General features: G+C 27.0%; 1 protein-coding gene across 2 annotated transcripts in view; it reads left to right on the forward strand.

Annotated features, from left to right (window-relative positions):
* The window catches only part of LOC123305552 (neural-cadherin), a 569,174-nt gene that overhangs the window by 172,578 nt on the left and 369,755 nt on the right, over nt 1-26,841 (forward strand). Inside the window, exon 1 of one of the 2 annotated variants that reach the window (XM_044887307.1) lies at nt 17,913-17,996. The exons of the other annotated variant lie outside the window; for it this stretch is intronic. Coding sequence (XP_044743242.1) covers nt 17,945-17,996 — 52 coding nt within the window. The 5' untranslated portion in view covers nt 17,913-17,944. Of the gene's footprint in view, nt 1-17,912; nt 17,997-26,841 lie in introns of those variants that run through there. 2 annotated transcript variants of the gene reach the window in all.

The raw sequence follows: 26,841 nt of genomic DNA on the forward strand, positions 1-26,841 counted from the left end.
AACTATTCTGTTTTTGTTTTTCATATTTTATTATGATTTAGAAAAATTATTTTTGTAAAAATGTTTTTTTTTATTTTGGAAAGTCTGAAAAAAAATTAAATCTAAAATGATTCATATCTAATTCTTTCTAAGAGCTTTATTTAGCATCCTCCCAATTGTCTAGTGGTTTACCTCAATTACCGCAATTCGACATTTTCGCTTCTCTTTTATTTTCGTTGAATTTCTAACTTTTGTGTTGCTTTTGTTTTGTTTTTGTTTTGGTTCTGTGTGTTTGTGTTTTTATTTTTTTTTTTTACTTTTTCGTTTTGATTTTTGTCATTGAACGGGCGCAATTCTTATGCCAAATCTAAAAGAACGATTTTTGTCGATTGTAGCGCGATCTACCGAAAATCGGGAAAAATTTCTTAGACAAAATGTTTGTCTTTTCTTCTGAAGAATCCAAATCTGCAGAAAAAAATAGGGGTTTCCATTTGATTTTTTCAAGTTACACCCCCTACCCCTAACAGGGGTTGAGGGTGGAGGGTGTTTTTGGTATGGTTAGATAGAGTTTCAAAAAATATTTGATACGTGTTTTTTCGTTTCAATTTTTTTTAAAAACTATTCAGAATAATCAGCCTGGACGGGTGGTTTGGAACACCCAGTATATGCAGTACGAAAACTAAAAACAACAAGATTTTGACTCTTTGATTGCACCGTTATATTCTTAGCAAGAAAGTGAAGCCGTTGGGAAAGGAAGTTCCCCAAAACTTTATCGCGTATTTTAAATTTTTGAGTGGCTAATTAATTATTTAAAAATATTTTTTATTATTACGGGAGTTAGAGTGGAAGTACTTTAGTTGACAGTTAGTTAGTATGCTGGACACCCTCGTCGCGGTGTACCCGCTTAAAGGATGGGAATAACTTCTCTAAATATTATGTAAGCATCCTTGGCTACGAAAATTAAAATATTTTGTGTGAGTCCGGTGTTTTTAATAAATATTATTTCCTAATAGAGGTCATTGCTTTGCTTACGCACTTTCGTGAAAAATTCATTTCCATGGAGAGTATGGGCACACATAAGTATATGAATAAATATGATCACCAAAGTGTTAAGTGTCAAAATTGGTCAAGCTAATTTAACAAAAAAGGATAGAAATATTGCAAAATAAGTTTTGTTAATAATTCTATTATAATAGTTCACCTCAATATGTCAATATATGTTTTGGAAAATACCATATTGAATATATATGGTACATTATATATTTCATATTGAATTTTGAAGATTGTTGCAGAGTACTAATTCAATTCCGATTTCTAAAAGCTGCTCTAATGGTATTCGCGACTACAAGAAACTATAGGTGGCACTATAATGGCAGTTAAAGAGGATATAAAAATCTGTCTCCAGGGTATAAACAAACAAAAAACCATAAACCATATATCAAGTTTTCATATCATTCTCAACTCTATTGCGTAAACTCTTTGGCAGGAATTCTCTTTTTATATGTAAGTTAATTATACATTCTAAGATAATGTTTATACCCTCCTCTTTATTTCATATTTAAATCAGTAGTGATCACGTCAGTATTTTGAAGTCACGTACAAAAGCAAGAATATAAACTATATCAGGTTTCATAGAACACCAGATGAGAACGAAGCACCTTATTTAAATAATCTATTAAATAAAAGACACTAATAAATTAACATTTTTGAGGATAATAAAATTAAAAATTAAAGGAAATAATTCAATCTTTTTCCAGATTTTTTCGCTTTCAAACACTACATATGAGCGATTTTCAGCAACCGTTTTATGCCCTAGACTTCCTTGAGCAACCTTTAATAAGGTCTTTATTTTCTAAGGTAACTCATAGGTACCTTGGATTAAACTTAGTACTTGAAGATCAGTTAATAGTAATCTTTATGTGGTTTCAGTTATTTTTATTTATGCCGTTTCAGTTATGTTTGTTTATGTCGTTTCAGTTATTTTATTTATATAATACTAGACCCTGTGAACTTCGTTTCACCTAAAATTTATTTAATTGTAACTATTGATCAAGGATTATACATCTTACTTAACCTGCTATGTCCGTTAAGCCCACCCACATACACACCTCATGCTTAGCTCGCGCGCTCAACACAAATTTTACTACTATCTCTTGGACAGGCCTTCTGGCGTACGCATTCGGTAGTCGCACTTGCTGCACTCGCATTTAGCTCTAACGAATAAATACCTGAATAATAATTCATTTCCACCATTTATTTCATTTAATATATTGTCATAAATTGTATAATATTCCGCTCAACTATCTCAAGTTTTTCTTCCATAAGAACCTTCTGACAATAATTAACACAACAAAAAAGGAATTAGAGAAATTTTTCCATTCGGTCAGGTGTGATGCGATAGCCAAGAGAAATAGAGATTTCTTTGCATTAATAATAATAATATACAGATATTATAGGTAGGGTATGATATCCTACAACATTGACACATTACATATTTTTTATCGAATTACATATTTAGTTACCTTTTTTTTGTTTTTTGTTATTCTTTGGAAATATACATAAAATAATTAATTGTTGTGGGTACTACAAAAATCAAATTATATTGCAGACGGTTATAGAAACCAGTTAAATACCCTATTGTTTTAAATTGATTCTCGCATATCATGATGATTTCCAATAAAAATATTAAATAGTGTTTCCCGTAAACAAGTTGACCTAGAATCAATCTACATCAATATATTCAATTTCAACATTTGACTGTAAATTCTCATTAATATTCTGTATTTTGATACTAGTTTTCATACAAAACTGAATATCATGTGTATAATAAGTAATGTTAGTAGAATATTATTTGTAGTACATGTATGGACAGTTTAATTTTTGAGCGTGGAATTCCATTCGCATATTAATTTATTTATAAAGGGTATAAATTACTAATTCAATATCGAGAGTTTGCTTTCTTTGTACAGCAATAATAGGTTAATTAATTTTTGCAATTTAACGTAAAGTTCAACTTCAAAATTACAGGTAAGAATTATATCAGCAAGACGACGGAATGATATTTTATGGAAAACTAAATTTATGTAATTTTTTTTTCCGCATTGATAAATTACTTCAAGCTTTTTTAGTTTATGTTGTGTTGTTTTTCTAATGTTTTCCAAATTAAGTTTTCGAAATCGGTATTATAGAAAATTATATATACAGCACGTGTGGAAAAATATAAGCAATTCGATATCCGATTCAGTTACCTGATAAGCTATGATTTTCATACATTTGAACCAACTTTTATTTCGTAAAGATAAATACTCCTGGAAACCACTTTTCAATCATACAGCCGTACTTATTGTAACGTTGTGAAATGTCAATTTATATTCATAACTCATCAGAAAAACTTAACGTTACACGTTAGTTGTACTAACTACTATTATTATTTTGTGTATTTTAATGAACTTATTATTATTATAATACTATTACAGTTATATCTTTTTCACTTTTCAAACAACTAAATTATTCTCAAGTGTAAATTATAATAACACAAAATATATTTTCATTTAACATATGTAGGTATTTATATTTTAAAATGATATCACATTTACATTTAATAATCTCAACAGTATAGTGTTATTTAGGTATGTAGTAAGTATTATATAATACCACATGGATTACATCAGGTAAATAAAATATATAACGTTTCTATGAGTACGCCGAAATAACAATTTTCATAGGCTAAAATATACAGTATCATTACTATACAGAATGTTCGATTTACATCTCGGCATATAAATATCACGAGTATGACAGAATACATGCGTTAAGCAATGCATTTTAGTAAGAGATATTATATACATGTGTTGAATCGTCGATATGCGTTGAGATAGTTGTAAGACGCTTGGAGAGTGGGAGTTTCTTAGTTGAATAGATGAACTACAACAGATAAGTCACGATACAAGTCTCTTTTGCAATTTCATATAACACCTATAATACCTCTTACTTAGACGCATTGCTTAACGCATTTACTCTGTCCTACTTGTGATATTTATATGCCTAGATGTAAATCGAACATTCTGTATATATTATATGCTTTTACTATATATATATTATATGGAGTATATGGAAGTTTTATTTTTTTATATCTAAAACTAAGTTCACACGAAGAAAACACAATCTATTCATGTGAGTGAGATTCTCCTTATGGTCCACGCATTAGACTTCCCTAATGATGGAAATAATTTGATATATCAGAGAGCTGTAGTTTGAAGACTATGCGATTTATTAATACCCGAAACTTGAATATTTTTGTTATATTATACAAATTTATAAAATAACTTATCTAAATATTAGTTTTTCAGAAAAAATGATCAGGAGATAAGTTTATTGTATAACTGATAATCTACAACTTTACAAATAACCAAAATTTGTAATTTCGTAATATAAATAGAAGTTTTGACGTTATTATGCTGTTTGACCTTCCCCAACGGTCCAGTTTTCACGCTTTTGCAAACTTTTCAGCATATCTTATATAGATTTTATAACGCAATGTTAGGCTCAAATCAGAATTGCGAAAAACATTTATTCGTTTGTTTTCGCTGTTAACTATCCCATATAAAGTCATGAGAAAGTGTGTGCCATTGTCTTTAAAGCTGCGAACGTAAAAGTTGATGAAACCATTTTCTGTACTATTATAAAAACTTTTTTTTTTTTTTTTTTTTAATATATACATTTACTTTTGCAACGTTATTTTCTATTGAATCGCAAACTCTCTTACATGTTAAATATCGATAACTTTGAATATTTATAGCACCTTACACAGATAGTCAATATTTCAACAGTTTTTCAACGCTTTATGTCGTTGCATTTATTTGGAATTTTTCGCGAAAAGCTATTTTTGGTCACATGTCGTTAGAAATACCTTACTAGCTTATGGGACGATATATATTATTTATAAGAAGTTTTATTGTTTTATAAGAATTATATCTACAAGATTCACTTTATTTACTAAATAAAAAATTTGTTTATTTGGACAGAGCCTTATTGTTGTGTGTCTTTTACGTTTTAAGAACTAAACTACCCGACCGCTCGGCAATTCAAACTTTAAAAATAAATCTTAGAGCGTTCTTGAATTTACTTACCTTCACTTATAACTATCTATATAGCACTTTCAATATAGGCATACCACAAAACACCTGCTTTTCCCTTGTCCTTTGGAGTTGGGTATCGCTGATATTGGAATATGGTTCAGACTTACTTTACTTACATTTATACATTGTAAGAGAATGTTTAAACCATATTCCGAGTGCAGCGATCTCCAACTCCAAAGGTTATGGAAAAAGCAGGTATTTTGAAGGTTGCGCTAAGCAGGGATGGGTTGATAGTTGTGGATTTGTGAAATATCCATATTGCGATTGCTATAACGCACTAATCATTATTTTTAAAGTTTGAATTGCCGAGCGGTCGAGTACCCGAGTTCTTAAAACATAAAACAAACGCAACAATGAAGATTGTCCACGTATTTAAATTTTTCTATTATATAATTAAAATGTATCGTGTAGATATACTTTCACACAATAACACTTTTTATAGCCAATAATATCTTTAGATTCCTACATTAAACAAAAACTTTCATCTTCACGAGTGTTTTAAAATGTAAAACAGTTTATACTGAATAATATTAGAAAAACAATGGGAGCTTTAACTTAAAAACAAACCTCCCTCATACCATCTATGAAACATAATGTTTTTCTAATATTTATAACAGGGAATAGGTAGAAAAAAAGATGGGAAAAGGTAGGATAGGTGGGATAAAAGGGGAAAATGACTAATTTCAAATTTTTTATTTTTTTCTTAAGATTTATAAATTAATTATGTAAGTATATGAAGTAAGTTCGTTTTTCATTGTACAGTAAGATGTACGTTAGAACATAATTAGATTAATTTGTCGGAACAGAAAAGACATATATTTGTTAATTACTTTTTAAAAAAATTGGTTAATTTAATAAAACCAGATAAGACGATAGAAACTTACTGTTTTTTTCATAATTATATTTTTGCAAACATTAAAGAAAAAAAGAAAATGGAATATACTAAGTGAGTAAGTGAATTATAATGATATTCAAAATGTAGAAGTTTTTTTTTAATATTTTATTTTTATTTTATCATTACTAATTACAAATATAAAAGAACGGATGAACGCTCTCCTTGATTTTTATTCCACCTTAACATTTTGGCACGCACAATCTGACAATTTTGCCTTTTTATTCTTTTTATAAGTAATACATTTGTCCCCGCAATATTGGAATTTTTTGAGATAGTAAACTAACTTCTAAAATTTTGATTTCTTAAGCAATCAAAAACCTTCCCAACCCGTGCAAACTTAACCAAACTAAACATAACGATATGAGTTGATTTTCGTTAATTGATGTTGAGATAGCGCTAGTGATAGTGGTTTTTTGAATCTGATGGAAATTATAATATTGCGTGGAAAAATTCACATTGAATAGATTTATTATTTTTCCGCTATCGTAGTAAATAAAAAAATTTTGCGAGTCGTCGAAGTGAAGTCACTTATTATATATGTTTTGCATATTATTTAGACTTGATTTATAAGTGCGCCAGTTTATAAACGCCCCGATTTAAACCATTACAATTATATCTGACAAATTTATGATCGATTAAATAAGACTTGACAGTTGTAACATTAATTTCACTTCATCAAAATATCAAAATAGTAATATTAATCTGCCAAAATTTTACTTTATCGTTCAATAACTTCTTTGATAATTTTTTCACATACAAAATTATCAATTGTAATTTATATTATATATTATATATAATGTCGAAGATTTTTTTCATGAATAATAAATTATATCATAGAAAATTTTAAAAAATTCCATATGAAAATTTTAAACATAATAATAATTCAATCATATTTCCTTAGAAATAATTTATAAACCATAAATAAAGACATGCATTACCTTGATAACAAATTCTCAATGTAAATTTATAATCACATTTTACAACAAAGTTAAAACATGGAATAATTGATAAATCATATTTAGATATAGTTCAAACAATAAAATATAGATGGACCTAGGGTTAGCTTGACAACGCTGACTTACAACTGTACTTGAAATCGTTAAATAGGCAGAACATCGTTTTTTGTAGTCCCAGAACGTTGCAAATTTAATTTCAAAGTATAATAATCGTAATGAGATTTGTTTTCATGAACTAATTTACACATTTATTGTTAGCTTCTGACGTTCATAATTATTTCTTAATTGAAAAAATAAAAGAAAAAAAAAAAACCTTTTAATTCGAAATTCTCCCAACTCAGTTACCTCTATGTAGTTAGAATATGTATGTTATAAAATACTACAGCGCTCAAAGAATATCATTATCATTAACCTCAAGAAACTTTGTTTGCCTAAAGATAAGGAAAGGTCAGAGCACACAGTTATTGTCATAAATATTGATAATTTTCAAGACCAAATCGAAACTGTGCATTCCTTACTAAATTAATAAGTAACGTTGCATGAAACTATTTTTTTGTTAATATTAATAATGTCTCAGTGCTCTAAAATAATATGGGAATTTTCGATCAGAGTTCTAAAATTAAAAATTCTAACGTTATATTTTTTAGAAATTTGAACGTAATTTTTTTATGTAGTAGAGTAAACTTTGTTTCCTACAACTTCGCTTGTTATACAAATTTATGTTTTTCTTCTAATATTAGTCAAGAATTTCTTAAAAGTGATTGGTTGGAAAAAGTTTAAAGGACCTTCTTATTAATTTTAAGTACACAAATCATGGATTCTGTTTGGTATCTTCAATTAAGGACACTGTGTATACTTCAAGAGAGATATTTCCCAAAGTTTAATAATTATATATAAGTACTACAAAAAAACTTGTTGATGAACAAACGTTGCGTAAAGTTCGAACCAATGATGTTGAATTAACAAAATTAACGAAAACGAAATAAATAACTTTAAATTAATTTTTAGTTTCAAAAAATAAAAAAATAAAAAAACAAAAAACAAAATATGAATGTAAATAACATATTTCATTTATTTATAATTTTGGTGAAAAAATTTCTGTACAAATAAAATTTGTAATCAAAATCAATATTAATTAAATAAAATATAATGAAATTTTGTGAACTGTAAACATATGCAAAAAACATAAATTAATATAAAATTTAATCGGAATATATTAAAACATTATCGTTAGCCCCATCCTCTCTCTCCATCATCGCATCGATACCATGCCATGCCATGATGAACTTTTAAAAACGTTAAATATTTTTAAATCAGTTTATCATTCATTTTATGGAGTTAACATAGTTATAATACAATCTCTATACAACAACATAGCAGCCCATTTCATTATATGTAGGTAGTCACTCATGTTATTGAATGAATAATGATCTGAGTAAAATCATCTTTCAATGTTCAATCAATTTCATTTGATAATCCATCAAAATTTTTAAATCTAAATCATAAAATCATTATTCTTATACTAGGAAAAAAAAACTTTTTGAAAAGTTTTTTGTATATATAAATATCCATATAAATATTATATAGAAAAAATTTAGTAAGGGTTGAGTATCTCACTTCACGTGTGAATAGCTATCGAATACATGAAATTTTAATTCTTCTAAGTAAGTATTTGTGTTCCTACACAAATATATAGCGTTTGCTATCGTAAATGAAATAATGTTTTGCTAAAATAAAACTCTCAATGATTTTTTTTCTTTGGTTTTTTTCGAAAATATGAATTTTTTTGGAATGCGTACCAACATTTGCTACATGAAGAATATTGGAAAAGCAAAGGATGGTCATATAAACTTATTTAGAGCAAAAGAAAGGAAACTGTCTGAGTTTTAAGAATTTCAAAATAAATAGTCTTTTGTGACTATTTTACAAACATGTGTGTAAGTTTGTTCAGGTCAAACTTTGAAACTTAATTTTTAGTCAGTTATCCACATTCGATTGAGCTAAAATTTTGCCTACAAATTTATATTTGCCATTTAAATCAAAAATGGTAACGCAAAAGATGATGAACTAGTATCAAATAAAAGGGTTTGTTGAGAAAATACAAGTAAAATATGTAAATGGGGATTTTGAAAAAAACAATTTTTTCTATTCTCTTGACAAAAATGGAAAGATCCTATACAAGTTAACATTATTGTTTTTAGTTTTTATTTTTGCATGATAATTTTAATGTTACTGGCAGTTTTTTCCCATCACTTCCATCATATAAGAACTTTTCAAAAAAGAAACGAAAACCATTTTTTGTCGGGCGTTATCGTTTCTCTTTTGAAAATTTTTTTTAAAAGTATCGTTAGTTTTAAAATTATCACGAAAAATTATGCTTTAAAGCGCATGATTTTATTATACAAAAAAGTAGCATATAATTATATTCTATGGGCCACTCATACATGACTATTTTAAAAGCTTGAGGCGCTACGTATTATCCTTGATATTTTAAATTGAACACCTCCAGATTTTAGAATTAGTCATTTAAGAGTAACTCATAGAATTAATTATTTTCTACTTTTTAGAACAATAAAAGTTTGTCAATTTATAGAAAGATGAAGCTTGTACGCAATTGGTTTGCTAAAAAATTCGATGTAGTTAATTAAAAAAAAAATAAATAAAATGAATTTTGGATAAACGCATTAGATTTAACCATTGTTTTACGTCCAAAAAAAACCAATCAAATATGTAAATAAATATATAAAATAAACATGTAAATATGTAAATATGAATTATATGTGCCAATGTTATTCAGGAAAACCAATGGTTGTTTTTCAAAATCAGTTAACAGAACACCCGGTTTTACTCCGGTACATAGAGCACCATATTTTTTTTGCATAATCTAAAGGCTATTAAGAATGATTTATTAATTATTCAACTCATAACAAAAGTAGTTCACTACAAAAAGTATTCGACATGAAATTGGCCTACAAAAGATTTGAAAAAAAAGAACTTGTTAATACCGAAACAAAGCTAATTGTAAATTATTAATTATTTAGTATATGAAATATACAAAGGTGTACTAAGTTTAGTCTCAAGTTTGTAACGCTTAAAAATTTTGATGCTATGAACAAAATTCGGTGTAGGTGTTCTATAAAATCACCTAATTATTCCATTTCAAGTAGTCTGTCTGTCTGTCATCACGGTTACTCAAAAACGAAAAGAGATATCAAGATGAAATTTTTACAGTGTACTCAGGACGTAAAAAGTGAGATCGAGTTCGTAAATGAGCAACATATAGTGTGTATTATATATGGGAATATCAGTTACCTACATTAGTTATGTAAGTGTGACATGTATGTATGTGTAATGTGATAGAGTAATCAACACTGTCAATACATTGTGTTTCAACAATTAACTCAGTCAATTGTTTGTTTTCACTTGTTTTTGATTCATTTGTATTTGTTTTCATGTATTAATTCAAATCGTATTAGAATTGAATAAAATTTTACTACCTAATGCTTATATATTGCCTAAAGTTTCAAGGAATATTTTACACAAGAAATAAATTATTAAATGAACATTAGAAAATGTTACAGATGTTATTTTAAGGAATAAAGTAAATGGTTAAATTATTATTTAAATTTGCACAATAATACTCCCTTAGAATAGAATTTTCTGTGTATAATAATTAGATATTTGTCACAGTAATTTTGTTTAAAATGAACTATTTGTCTCTTCGTATATATTCAACCACAAAATACATTAATATTCTATTGGAAACTAAAAGGAAAAAACCATGATTAAACAGCAGCCGTTTATAAACGACACGAGAATATTAGTTTTAATTACAAGTTGATTGCCTTGACGTTGTAATGAAAAGGACTTGGTAAATATGTGGAGATAGATAGGTACATGATATTTCATGGTTGTAACATATTTTCAAAAATATTTCTTTTTGTATTACTTAATTTTTAAAACAGATACTGGTAGGTAGTATATTGTTTGTCGTTTTACAAGCTTTTATTTAACTTGCTATGTGTGTATGCATGTATACATATACAGGGTGTCACAAACGTAGTGGACACAATGCAAATCCTAGATTCAAGTGATTATTATCTATCAAATTAACCGTTATTTCCTCATCCGATAGTGCTTCGTTCGCAAGGTGTCACCCTTCTTGTTAATTTCCGGAAAAGCACCTATTACTTGGTAAAGATAAGAAATTTTTGTTCATGCCAGCGTAAAGAGCGCATAATTTACGTTCAAACTGATATCGCTTTGTGTGTTTTCTTGTTGAGCTAATACAGTGTGCTAGCGTTCTTTTCGGGAGTCAAGTCTCTTAATTTTTCTTCATCAAATATTTACATCGTTGATCTGCTCATTGAGGTTATACTCAGAAGGTGTTCATAACTGAGAAAAAGTTATTCAAAACTCCAAAAGACTAAAAAATGGCATCAATCTGATTTGGTTTAGTTAGGTTACAATGACTGTCTACGAAAACAATTCGACACTTCGCTTATGGATCCCATTGTGATACCGTTTATGTGTTTTACCACCTTTCCGCTGATATTTTCATTTATCTGCACCTCAATTATTTTCAGAGAAGTACACCTTTTCATGTATATACCATGCACTACACCAGTCCATCACAACTGTAAATTAAATTAATTTTTATTGTGACGGCGGGAATTGAACCCGCTGCCTTAGGTATAGCGCGTTCGGAGTTGGCTTCGCTATAACTAACTAAGCCACTTGGATCGACTGTTATTTTGCTAAAAAGTAGAAAATATTTATTTCTATGAATTACTCATACATGACCACTTTTAAAAACTTGAGGCGCTTCATATCAGACTTAATAATTTTAATTAAGCGCTTCCAGCTTTTACAAATAGTTATGTTATACGCAAGTCTCCGAAAGAACTAAAAGTAGGTTGATTATTAAATTTAGTTTAGTTCTTATATTTAAATAATAAAGCACACGCAAATCGTTCTAATTTTATCACTTTATTTTGATAAAACCTCCCCAAAGTTGTCGGTACATCAGAAAAAATTGTTGACTTGCTGCGAGCATTCACGAAATGGTATTTTCAAATTGTTTTTAATAGCTTAGATCCCATGAATTTTTGAATTCACTAAAATTATTTTCTTGTTCCCGTGGCATTTTACGTAAGATTGCGTTCATGCATATTGACAAACCGTTCATCCATAACAATTATAGGAAAATATATCTCTTTCGCATCATATCTGACCGAAATAATTAACCAAAAGAAATTTGATAAAAATCTAAAATATGAGTAATAAAATCCTCACAATGTTTTGAAACAAATAAACTTCCTGTTTTATAGAGTTAAACTTTCGAAAACATGCGGTAGAATAATGTTATTTCATAGTGTTCTAAAACGAACGCGATATAAAAAGGATATCACTTATAATTACAAAAAATCATCAACTTCACCATTCATTGTCTAGAGTTTTTATATATTTTTTATATTCTAGATGAATACTACAAAAAGAGGGCATGTTGGGGTAAACCGCATTTAAAAACTTTTTCCGCATGTTAATATTCCACACTTAAAATTACACAATTTAAAAAAAATAAAACAAATCCAGTAATCATTTTTTCATGGTTTTCATTTTTACTTGAGTTGGTTTTTAATAACCCGTACAAAAATATCTACAGAATACTAATATCTTAAAAAAATTACGTAAAGTTAAACATATCATAATTTTTGCTTCTGATTTACGAAATGTTTGGTTATGCAATATTGATAACAGATCAAACAAATTGTCCAAGCTGCAATTTTTAATAATATTTTAGTGAAATGTCTGAGTGCTCTAAATAGGTGATTCCCTTTACTTACTCTCACAAATGATCAAAACTTTTAACTGTGGCACGCAAAACTGTGCACAAAGTGAGCAATAAACCTGTATTGGTAACAACAATGGTGTTCGAATTATCACTTTATTCCTGCTTCGAACACCCCTCTTGTGTACAACTGATAAAAACTCGTTGTTTAATTAAATATTTTAACCTACAATTTTTAATTTGTTCCTTTTATTGCACATTTAAATAAAGTTGGTAATTAATTCGTAAAACCAAAATTTCTAAAAAACCCCTCACCATTCATGGCTTTCGGTCAAATTCCTTAGAAATTTGAGAAATATTAGTTCGCGAAGAATAGAAACAAAAGTCTCAGTGACTGCAGAGGCCAACAGCTATAAATTTCTCTGATATTTTACCTAGAAGTTTTTTTGAAAAATTTTGAGAATTATGACTATTGAGATTTTTGTTCTACTCTTCAAGAAATAACATATCCCAATGTTTCAGAAAATATGACCTAAACAGTTTCTTCCTTCAGGATGATGCGGAATCCATTCAACCGAAAATCACCGCTGAAACTCCCCGATAAATTTATTTCCATTTCCTCCACTTTTCAAGTATCGTTATTATTGTATTCTCAACGGTTTTTTTAACATCTAACACACGTTATACTTAGATTATGTAAACGTCCGAAAGTTGGTAGAATATTTATTTTAAAATATTAGATCTTATAGACTGAGTGTCTAAGTGTCTATCATACGAATACAAACAACTAAATAAACAAACGAAACGAAGATAAACAGTTGAATTAATTGTTGAAATACCCGGTTGTCAGTGTCAAAAAAAAACAAAAAAAAAAAAACAAACAAGCAAATTTATCGTGGTCTTTGGTCCACCATATGTCATAGTTTTCGTATGTCATATTTTTTATAAGGCTCAATAGACGAAGCTACCTCAAACTTTTGTTCTAATTTTACTGCCTCGCGAGAAAGAAAAGATGTGTAAAAAAATATTTCAAACAAAATTTTTTTTTCAAATGTAATTTTTTTTTTTTTAACTCTAAAGGTCTACAAAATGGGTCCTTGCTCATTTAGGAACTCAAAATTACTTTTCATGTACTCAGCCTGCTCTAAGAATTTCAGTTTGGAAATGGACTATAATTAAGTGCGATTTTATGAACATCCGTACTAAAATTTTGTTCCTAATATAATAGTCTTAAGCGTTAAAAATTTGAGACTAGAATTAGCACACCTTGATATATATTCCATATATACCGGGTATAAAAACCAGCTTACGTAATGCTTGTTCTGACATACACATGGAATATTGTCAATTGCCATGTGTATCAAAGAGAAGCAACAATAAGCAATAAAATGATATTTTTCTAACTTATTTTGAACCATTAATTAACTTGTCACGCTGGTTTTTCTCTGAAACTGATTTTTGAACAGTGACCAAAAGTAGTTTCTGCCGATAAAAAATGAGCTGAACTTATCTTATTTCCTTTTTAATTTTCGTTCCCACCGCAAACAATAAATTTGACATAAGCAAATAAGATTGTTTTGTTTTTGCAATGTTTTAAGCTGATCAATACATTTTCAATTTTAAAATCAATAGGACCACCATATTTTTTATGCATTAAATATTCAAATAATTTAGAAACACTCGTATGTTCTCACACTTAACCGATTTTATTGTTTTTAGTAGATGGATATTTACAAAATATTCTATAATGTAAAAACTAAATATGAAACACCATCAAATAAACAAATATATTATTTTGGTTTCAACAAATATTTTTATGTTGTTCAAAAATATTTGTCAGTTCAAATTAGTTATATCAGAACATGTACAAACATACATAGATACCATCCACAAAAAATAAAAATGCTTCTTTTCAAAATATATCATGAAAATATACATGGGGGCGCATGTGTGCAAAGATCGTGTACAGGGCGCCGCGACGGCCGTTCAGCCCGGCCAGTATCTCTTGCGTCGTCCTTATGACACACTCATATACTGTATATTATATATATTCTATAATAATACTATTCGTATTTGGCGCGCAATATTTTAAACTAAACAATTAACGTTTGTGTAGTTAAAAAAAAATTGATTGAACTTGATTATATGATAGTGATTTTTTTTGTTTGTGGATCGATAAATTATTATTTAAATTAATGTGATAGATTTTGTGATTTAAAATAATTATGGTGTGTTTTATATTTTATAAGCAATTAATTTACTCATTTATTTGGCAAATTAATACAAAATTAATTAACAAATTTTAATCTTTTGATATCCATATTTCAAATTATAAAATTTTACAAAGCTTATTCAATGATTGGTCATTTTGTTTAAAATAATTATAATTTCCAATAATTATTTTTCGCAAAACTAAAAAATTTGTTTATTAAAAAGAATAAAAATAATTTTTAATACTTTTTAATAAATTTATTTGTTGCTCTTTTAGACGTGAATTAACAATGATTTTAAATTACCCGACGGGATGTTTAACCATATACAAAATTAAGATTCCGCATTCATTTAAAATGATTTAAGCATCTTTATAGTTCCATAAGTGTATTAAGAGTATATAAAAATAGGCACTCAAAATATAAAAAAAAAAAAAACATATTTTCTCGTATACTTTTTTTCCCACCTTAGGCTTTTCAGTTAACCCACCAAACCATTTACTAATATTTATGTAAATGGATATTTTCATGTTTTTTCCCCTCTTCATACAGAAAAATATTATGATTATATACTCTCTATGAGAGAACTCACTTTTTACAATTTGCAAGTAAATTTAAAAGCCTGTTATGTGAAGTAGTTAGGAAGAACGTCTGGATAAAAATTATATATAAAATGCTTCTTATTTAAAGTGTTTAAGAATTTTTTTTTATATATTTATTTATTAATACGGGAGAGAAGAAAGTTCATGAATTTAAATTATCTTGGGAATATATCTAAAAAAATATTTTCAAAATAAATGCTTCCCTGTTTAGAAAAATTTATAGACAATACACATGATAGCGGATTTTTTTGTAGAAAAAGATTTATTGTTTCATTTTAATTATTTTGTTTTTAATTTTCTTTTAAGATTTGTTTATGAATACCTATATATTTATTTTACTTCATTTTTTTTCCAAGAGGATTTAAAATTAAGCCCTTAAATATTTGTGATTTTTTACAGTACAAGGATTAAAAATGTTTCTATTTATACATTTAGGCTATTTAATATAAAATAAAACGTGATCAAATTCATTTTGTTTTTATTTAATATTAAATTCCCTTTCATATTAAAAAAACACATTACCTACACAAAAAACATTATATAAATTTTCAACTGTGCTTAAAGATTTTCAATACGATTTTTTTATCAGATTTTCTTTTACCAATAGAATTATGTTTTTTCATACATTGTTTGATGAAAGATTTTTCTTAGTGCGTATCTGATCTGTTTTAGTATCTTTTTGATTCACTTTTGTTGATTTTTTACGATTTTTTTTAGTGAATAAACCATGTTAAGTATAAAATGTAATTTCCATTTATAAATTCAATAAGGGCCAATACCCTTGATATCTGTAGTCTCGATTAAAAGAGGTTTATCCTTGGATTTAAATATATAAGTTTCTAGTATAATTAGTTTTTTGTAAACTTATCTCATATGATGAAAACTTCATTCTAAAGAGAGCTATGTATCATAATTGAATTAACTTACGAAAGCTTTTTATTGTAATGATTTGAAATATAAATGAATGCATATGGTAATCCTTCATATTAATTTACAACACAAAATTTTATTTTAGAAAATTTGAAGATATTTTAGATTATTTTAAAGTTTTAAATGAAAGAAGTCAGTTTTAAAAATATATTACCCAATTAGTTTATTTAAAAAATATTTCGATCTACGATTCGAAAGAATGATATCTTTACTTACTGTATACTTACTGTAATATAAGCAAGCAAAATTGTGAACACATCTTACTATGCAAAAATTTTTACTTTAAACTTTTGCATTTTAAAACGCTTTTATTTTTCATGAAATCTTGTTAGGATAACGACCTATATTTAAATTAACGTTCTCAAAATTTATTTGGAATTATAATTTTATTTTATTTAATAAAAGATATTTTCAAAAGATACTTTCCTGACAAAAGAAAAGGACAATAGTTGTAGTTTTTTTCCCGTAATATATGTTTAAAGTAGGTATATTTATTTTTACTGGATTTGAGTTACTCTAAATATTCGGGCTTCGATACGCCGAAAATTAACAAGAATAACGTCACCGAGTTCATGCTCCAAATTTCAAACTGTAGTTTTAAATATTCTCATATAATTTAGTTTGGGAGAACTACGTTAACACACCTCTATCTTTTTTGAAGAAATTCTGACTTTACCAATCAAACAGTAGACTTTGTTTGTTACAAAGAAAAGATTGTGATAAAATACAGACTAATGAAATAATCACAAAAATGCTACATATATGTTTTTAGAATAAATTATCAAAAAAATGAACTTTTTAATGGTTTCATTACATAAAATTTCGCCACAATGTATCAAATACTTTTGTTTATATATTTTTATAATTTCTTTGTCGGTAGATTAAAACAAAAATCTGTTATAAGTGTCAGTAAAGGTAATAATGGATATGCCGAATTTTTTTTCGATTCTTACCACAATTTTCTAGATTAATTTAATAACTGTGTACACCATCACCAAATTAGGAACAAGTAACATGCGCTAATTATAATAGTAATAACGATTAGCTAATTCTTACCCTTATATCGATGATGAATACTTGGTAATCGAAATACGCATTTATATAATATAAAATCATTAATGCAGAATTTGGGTAAAATAAAATTGAACAAAAATCTATATTTGAAAATATTTTTCATTTTCTTTGAAATAAATAAAAAATACCAAATATATTATTGAGTTGCCAAATAAATGAGCATAAAAAAGATTGTTTTATTATTTATTTAACATATTTTTTCAGTAGAATAAAAAGAATAAAATATAAACAAAAATGAACAAAAGTGTTAATGTTAATTATAGTAATTCATACAATAAGTTTTATACAATATTATGTTATATGCTAATAAGTTTAGTGGTTTTTAAACATAATCAGTGTGGCCAACAGCAATGACGTGACTTCCCTGTGATGGTGGATCCACTCAAAGTTTTCTGGGTGTTAACCAATAGCACTTATCTTGGTTTGTGTATATTTTATTACTTATTTAAAAATATGTATCATCTATAAATAAGTACGATATAAAACAAAATGTTAAAATACAAGACCATACACAACTATTGTATCTAATGTGTGTTTGTGTGTGTTTATGTGTTTAACATTATGACCTAATTTTTATAATTTATTTCCTTGGTTATTTATTATTTTCGCTTTTCAAGCTCGCTGGTTATACCGTTAAGGAATTTTCCCAAAAATCTTTTCTCTTAAAAATATTTAACATTAGGATAAATATTCTTTATATTTTTATAATTGATTACTTACATGAAATATTTTTATTTAAATGTTTATAATAATTATTTCTTTTATTTTTTTTATTTGAAAAAATAATATCAAAGCACAATTTTATGGGATAAAACGTTATATAATTAATGAAATTAATGTACCATTTTTATAACATTTCATAAAACTTAAGCCAAAATACATCGGAAGTTGGGGACATAAGATTAAAAAGCATGTGGTTTTTAAGCTTATGTTCCGCTAAAATTTATTTAAATTGATATTTTTTGGGAAATTGGAGAAACAAATTATCAAATACAGTCAAAATCAAGCTCCGTTGATTTTGATTAAATAAACAAGCTAATATCTTATAAACCCCATCATGTTTAATAATTTTTGCTTTTAAACCTATATTCAGTTAAAAATAGGAAACAATTCATACTAGAGTCTGAATGACGAGAGAAGTCGCTGGAAGACTTTTATTATATTTTTAGCAATATAATAAAACAAACAGAAATAAAAAGCGATATTCAACATGATATAGAGTGGTGTAAATAAAGTTTCATACTTTAGGTATTCCTAATTCATATTCACGCATACTTTTATATCTGAAACCGTTGGTTTGTTCTTTAAAAAAGGCATTCAAATTTTTCTGTGATTTTTTTTCAGATGATTATAGTTAAAGACACAGGATCTCAAATACTTAAACCTATGCTTATATCATAAAAGTGGGCATGATTTTTATTGATTGCTTCTAAATTTTGACAAGACAACGCCAAAATATACATGAAAAAATATACAAAATAATCAAATATCGAACAGTTCACCTGGTGTGACTAACTCCTGGAGTCAAATTATTGTTTAAATTTATTTGAAATATTGTGGAATATATCAATATTGAATGAGTTGTTTTTATTAAATTTTCATTTCAAAATTTTTATTAAATTTTCATCTGAAAATTGTTTTTAATAATTGATATTTTATACGTTTAAACTATATTTATTAAGTGCAATGTGTTTTTAATATTTTTATTTTACGGAAAAAAGTTACTGAGGTATTGAACTGTGTTTTTTTAATTACTTTTTATTTATTTTTATTTTTCAAGCAACGCAACGTTAAGCAACTTTGAATAAAAATATCCGGGAAAAGTCAATTTTATTTATAATTTTTTTAGTTTCTATGTTACCAAATATTTTACGAAACATTAGTGACATTTTTAATAATATCTAAATAGTACGTGTATATTCCCTTCTCCCGTGCATTTTTTTATTTTCATAAATAAATCATTTATTTCAAAATTTTGATTGCGCATTAACAAAATCGCAATTCAATAGATACAAGAATCAAAAAGCAGTTTTAACTTAATGCGTTACAATGCAAGATAAAACGAATATATAAATACCAAATATGCAAAATGTATTTCTTTTATTTTGACTATAAGCGTCAAATAAACATATTTATATTAGGTAAAATTGGCAATCTAGGTTTAGGACGAGAAAGTATCAACGAGTTTTATAATTATGCTGAGTAATTAAGTTATAGTAAATAAAATCTAGTAAATTAAGAGTAAAGTTTGTATTTGCTTTAAAATCGGATCGTTTGTCGGTCCAAAAAATGACAACAAGTTGTAATATAACTACAAGTTTAGTATCTCTTGATCCAAAAGGCTTACTTGGTTAAAGGTTATCAATAGCCGTACATAGTTCGTTTCTATGTTCCCTTAATACAAAAAATTAATTTTAATAGTTGTAATGGACTGCTGTAATGTAATATTATATCTTCGATGATGTAGTATAGCAGTCTACTTAAAGTGGCAAATGCATGACGAAGTAACGCTCAGATTCTCAAAATTAATTAGAAGCTTAGTAAAATAGATATCACAATTGGTCTTACGGCATTAGTATGTCTAAGTTTTATAGCTTCAGCAACCAAACTTAATATCTGTACTTAAAGTCGGACAATAGTTAATGGATTAAGAGCTTTTCCATTATCTATTACCTCCAGCATCAGCTAGTATTTTTACACTTCTTTAATTTTCACTTTGATTGAGTTTCATTGATTAAACTATTTAAATGAGTATCAGCCTAATTATTAATTTCAGAGTAATTTATTCAAATCGAATATACCTAATTAATATTATTGGTAAATGGTTTTATTCAACGATAAAATATGAAATGAAATACGAAGTTTGAATGAAATAGGATAACATAGATAATAAAATAAACCATAAATAAATAAATATCAACATTATTATTAATTTGAAAGACTTGGTTATGAAACCATTAGATATAAATAATAACAAAATTAATATAATTTTTGGCTCTGTAATTTCATACACCATAATTTATTAATAATTATGAAATTCATAGTTTACGTTTTACACAACATTTAAAAACTAATAGAATGAAGGTAATAAAAGCTTCTCTTAGTTCCTACGGACTTGATTGTATCTAGTACATACACGTATCTATGAAGGTAACTTAATATAACCTACCTGTGAATTTAAAAGTTATAATATTTACATACAAAATTAAGGAACACATAAAACGAAAAATAGAGCAATCCGGTTGCTGAAAGCTTTCTATTAAAATGTATGAGAAAACGCTCTAGCTTGGCTAACAATTTGCTCATTTTTTTTTAAACAAAAATTTGTTTGGTCTTTTTAATAGCTCCTTTACACTACGTGTTTTTTTTTAAGATTTTCAATATTAAACATTTTATTTCATACTAGCTGTACCCTGTCACTATTCGCTGTGGCACATTATGATTGCATGAAAATAGATGAGAAGTTTAACAGCTTGTAAATTTTATAACATTTGACAACCTCCCGATAAAAGAGTTCAGATTCTTCATCCCACTTCCATTCGACTCCCATATCCCCTTGCGTCGGAGATATAATTTTTACTGCTTTATTATTATTTTCCTATCTGAATACTATAATCCTGGCCTGTACTAGCCTGTATAGCATAAATAATAACTTGATCAAAATTCTAAAATTATTTATTTAAGCATACATTGAAACCTTAAAATTATTAAATATTAATCAAAATTGGAACCATTAATAAACTAATTCATTAGAGACTAGAAATTAATTTTTGATTCTTACATAATTAATAGTATGTACTAAGGATGTTGTGCTAGAGAGATTTAATTTTTGAAGAACTCGCATGACCAACTCTTGACATCACCACATTTTTGTTTAATATTTGGTATAGAAAAAAATTTTATTTTTAAATACTTCTGGGAATGCCTTTATCTTTTTACTATCGATAATAAAAAGGAAAAAAAATGGAATCTTTTTTGCATCTGCCTTTTGAAATTATAATTTTTTGGTTGTCGTATTTTCGAAAGACTTAATTATGTTTACCATTTCTGTTAAAAAGAAAGTGGATAAAAAATCTTTATAATATATGAGGTTGTTCACGTTATACGACACAGAAGATTATACCTAAACGGCTTGATTTTAACAAAATATTCTTTCAGGAGTAGAATGTTCAGGAGGGTTATTGAATGTATTCTTTAAAATCATTTTCGTAATATGCAGGGTGGCGAAAACGGAATGTATCAAAGTTGCATATTTTTTTAATTTGACACCCTATTTATTATTTCATTTTTACGTTCTACGATCAAAATAAAAGTGTTTTTCATCAGGTATACCACACTTTAATTACACGGTTTTTGAAATATTCTGTATTTTCTGAAATTATAGAAGCAATTTAAAGTATAATTTCTCAAAGCTTAAAATCAAAGCTTTTCAAACCAAATTTATCTTGGAGTCCACTAATGACTTTGGTTTTTTGTCGCAACTATGAATAATTGAATTACGAATACAGGTTGTCGCAAAATTATGACTAAACAATTGTTCATATAGCCGTACATATATTGTGTTGACAATGAATTTCTTTTAAAGAAATGGCAAGCTAAATATAAATTGGACGAATCAGAAAAAAAGGATTTTCGTGAAACAGTTAATAAGAGAGAATCATATGTCCATTAAAAAGGAGAAACTGAACTTGAACAAATTATTCTTGAAACTTGCCACAAAAAAGGGTATGTATATAGTCGCACTTGTTGTAGCAAATAAATAAATTTCTAATTCACCTCAAATGGCCAAGGAGAGACTTTAAGAAGTCAATAAAGTGACAAGCCAGTAAATTTTGTTTAGTAACGAAGGAAAAACATAAAGTTATCCATTTCTGATAATATAACCTAATGAACTAATTCAACGACAGAGGGCTTTTAATGACAGATATCACAATTTAATGTCATAAAATATTTATTGCATATCAAGCACGAAAATGTTAGTTAAAAAAAATTTCCTTCGATAAAGTACTTTTAAATATCTACGAAAAATTTCCATCTGTAATAAAACAAGTGAACAAGCCGATTTTAGCTGCCCCGGTGGATACATTGACTTTGTCTTAACTATACTAATACGATATATCATGATAATGTAATGCTATAAATACAAAGGTTCAGGATTTTTCTTTACGGATTTATAGTAACATGTAACACTTTTAACACATGGTCGATGTTGTTGTTGCGTTGATATCCTTTGAATTGCTGCTACTGATAAAAAAAAAAGCCACTGCGCTCCGCAGATGTGGTATATTTTTATATTTTTAAACAGAATGTCAGAATTGTTGTTTTTTTTACCTCATTCGAGAAACATAAATTTTCTTTATTTTTTATTCCATTTTATAGTATTGTTGGTATTATTTTATCTTTTGTGCTCCATATTTATTTAGCATATTTTTTACTTTTAAATGTATTTTTGTTTTGGATAAAAAAAGATCTTACAAATCATGAATGAAATATTAGATGCTAACCTTAAATGAATACCATATGTAAATGATGGGAAAAAATTATTGTAAAATGAAATATTACTTATGTTAAATGTGATTAGGCATTTTAACTGTGCATGCACATTAATAAGTTTTAGAGCCGCAGAAAAATAGATTTCTCACTTTTATTATATTTTTTGATAACAATTTCAACCCTAATTTATCACATTTCAGTTATATAATGGTTATTAGTCATACAGAATAAAATCTCCCACAAGAGTTATAATAAAAAATTCAACAAAGCAACAAAATAAGTTGAAAAATTATAATGCGTTGTAAATTTTAATTTTTTTCTCAACTTTCACGATTATAATATAACTAGAGTGATACCCACCCACTTCGCTGGGTTTAAAAGTAAAGATTGATTAAGATTGCTATCGCTTATCCCCTTTCTATAACACTCGAAATAATGGTAAAGATTGTTTAACACTGGTAAAATATATGTATGGTTTTCTATTTTTTTATTAGTATAAAAGTCGTAATTATTCATAGTCTATCAGCAAAAATGACCGTGAAATATTTCATCAAAAATGACCGTGAATATTTTTACAGAAATCTGTAATTTATGGTAATGTCAAATGACTACTTTTACAGAAATCTGTAATTTATGGTAATGTCAAATGTCAAATTAAATTAATTTTATTTTTAATTTTTTATTAATATATCTTTTTAAATTATATCGCATGTGTTATTCTAAAGTATTAGCTATATCGCTGTACAGTTTCATTAAAAACCATTCGCTAGTTTTAGCGTGAAAGCGTAACAAACGAACAAACAAACATGCTTACTTTCGCATTTATAATATACAGAGATATATCAGATGTGTTTGTTTGTTTATCTTTCTTTACTTACATGGCGTAAAAAACAAACAAATGCGTAATCAACACAAATAACTCAGTCAATTTTTGGTTTTCACTTGTTTATGTGTGCGTTTAACTTAGATAATATAGAAACGTTATAAAAAAAATTATATTATCAAAATTTAATTTGAAAAACATTAATTATTTATTAGAGTTAAATAACTTTAAAAGAGTTGGTTTTGTTGTTGTTTTCAAATACAATTAATTGAGATTGTCCAAAACAAATTAATAGCAAAAATATTTCTACTAAAAAATTAATTATTTTTTATAAAAAAATTAATTTTTTCTCAATCACTGCAATCAAATTTGAAAAGCTTTATATTTTTCATGGCTTGAAACTATATACATTTTCAAAGTTTTAATCAATGTTCCAACTGGTTAAGTACTACAATAAACTGATACTACCGATTTTGATGAAAATTTGGGATTAATCTTCACCTTCACCATCTAAAATGTTCACATTCTAAAATGAAAGTTATATGGTGCCAAGTGGTGCTTTTGCCCAAAGGGTGGTAACCATCTCTTCCTGGGTGTGGAAAATTAAACGTTGAAAGTGACAACGGAAATCGATAAAGCGATGAAATCTTAGCAAAAGCCGTGATAAATCAGTTTCTGTGCTCAATAAAACATAATAAAAAGGTGCCAGAAATTTTCTTTTCATTATAACTCCGTTAATTTTCTGCAAATGATTGAATGAATTTTTCAGTTATTTAACGTTAAATACTTCGAATTTCAATCGCCAATAACTCGGAAAGTATTGGCTTTTCTAAATATAATGAAATGACACTATTTGCTTAGATTTTATTGCTCTATCGATATCCGTTACTATTTTCAACATATATTTTTCCACCCCCAAGAAGGGGTGGTTACCACCAGGGGTGGTTAGGCATTAATATTTGGCTACAAAATTTTTTAAAACAAAACTGATGCAAAAAAAATACAATTCTTTTTGGAGACTAAATTTCTATCGATGTTTAAAAGCTTTATTTTGATATAAATAAACATTGATTATACAAAATATTAAATTACGTTTATCGTGTGGGTAGGTACTTGGATACATTATCTTCTTCGAAATAAAACAAAGCATTAAATTTCAAATACATATTACGCATTCTATATGCTTGTTTAATCAAATCATTAAATTAATAAAAAATTTTGCATTTTCTATAGAAAAGATTGTAAAAAAACCGAAACTAAAAATTTAATCAAACAAACATCAGGATAATTCAAAGAGAGCCTCTTACACTTTACTATGGAATCAAACGCTTTTAATATTAAAGGATACAAAGCCAAACACTATCACAAATACACACACACACACATACATTCATATATGTAATGAATAGTGCCTGCAAACCCACTTATCAACTAAATATGTTTAACAATATTGTTTTGACTGACCTTTCGTATATATACTTGAAAAAGTGCCCACGAAATGTTATATGCTATATACCATACGATTATGAAACCCTTTCTCAATACCTACAAATAAATACCGTGTGTCTCAAAAGTACCTTAAACAACTATCTAGAAAATAATGAGAAATATTGAAATTATATAAAAATTATGGATACGAAATGACATGAAATTCCCATTTTATTCTAAATTCATGTAGGCATTTTATTCTAAATTCATGTTTCTGTACGGCATGTAGTGTGTTTCTAAAATTTTTCAACAATTTTTGTTTTATGTGTTTATTTGTTAACTTAATCTAAACTAATTTTTAAATCTTTTCGTTATCAAAAATTTTTAATTTTAGTGAAGTTAGATTTTGCATTTAATTTTTGTCACTTTTGCTCGGCTTTTGAAAACATATTGTACAAAGTTTTTGTTCATTTTATGTCACAGTACTGTAATTAATACATGAGTGGCTGACACAGTGTTTCTCTCCGCAGCGTTTTAAGATCGAACAACTAGATGACAACTTCAAGATTTCTTAAAAATTTTATCTTAAAATCCATTTCTGTGAAGGTATTGAATTGTGCTGTTACTTATGTGACACCCGATATATATTATATCATGAGCCTAGGACAAAGGGTTCAATGTCAATTGAGGATATTTTAACAACATTAAGCACTTAACAACAACAATATATTTTTAAAAGTATACTTATCGATTTAAGTATATTTTATGTACAGTGTGATAGAAATAAATAATTTGGATGACTATTTTTTGATATACCTATACTTACTATCGTAAAATTGCCTCTTAAATACGATAGTATCTTGAAAACTCGGTTTTTTGAAACCAAAGTTTCGCTGTATATCATTTACCATAAAATATAGTTCTGCAGTTAACATCCGCTAAAATATTGTCGTGTTGCAAATGACTTTTATATGATTTAACCTATTCAAGTAGATTTAAAAAAATCAATTAATGTATTTTTAATTGGTCACAAGAAAAAATAAAATGTAAAAACTTCATTAAAAATTGTTTATACATTTTTGTTTTTTGTCAAATTTTTAAGGGTGCTCAATAGTGAAATCAATGAACAAAATGGAAAATATTCATAGCTGGACGAATTGTTTCTGATAAAATATTCTGATTTTTTTAGTTAGCTTTGAGGCACACGCTTTTGATAAATGAAGATTAAAAAATATTATTTTTGTATTCTGGAATCTATATTCAATATGTTGTAATTTGATTGGCAATTAGTTGTCAAATGTTTTTTTTATTTTAATGTTTTTATTTCATTCTATATAAAAGACTGTCAGCTATTAATTTTACAGCATTCTGAAATAAAACATTCAAGGATGACGGATACAGAAATGCAGCGGATATTATTGTTTCAAAGTACGCCTACCTCATTTAATAATAAACCAAAATGCTCTTAATACACCATCAATGTCTTCACTTTATAACATTTCTACAACAAAATATGAATCTG

The sequence above is a fragment of the Chrysoperla carnea genome, chromosome 1 (assembly GCF_905475395.1).
Source record: "Chrysoperla carnea chromosome 1, inChrCarn1.1, whole genome shotgun sequence".
NCBI classification, from domain to species: domain Eukaryota; kingdom Metazoa; phylum Arthropoda; class Insecta; order Neuroptera; family Chrysopidae; genus Chrysoperla; species Chrysoperla carnea.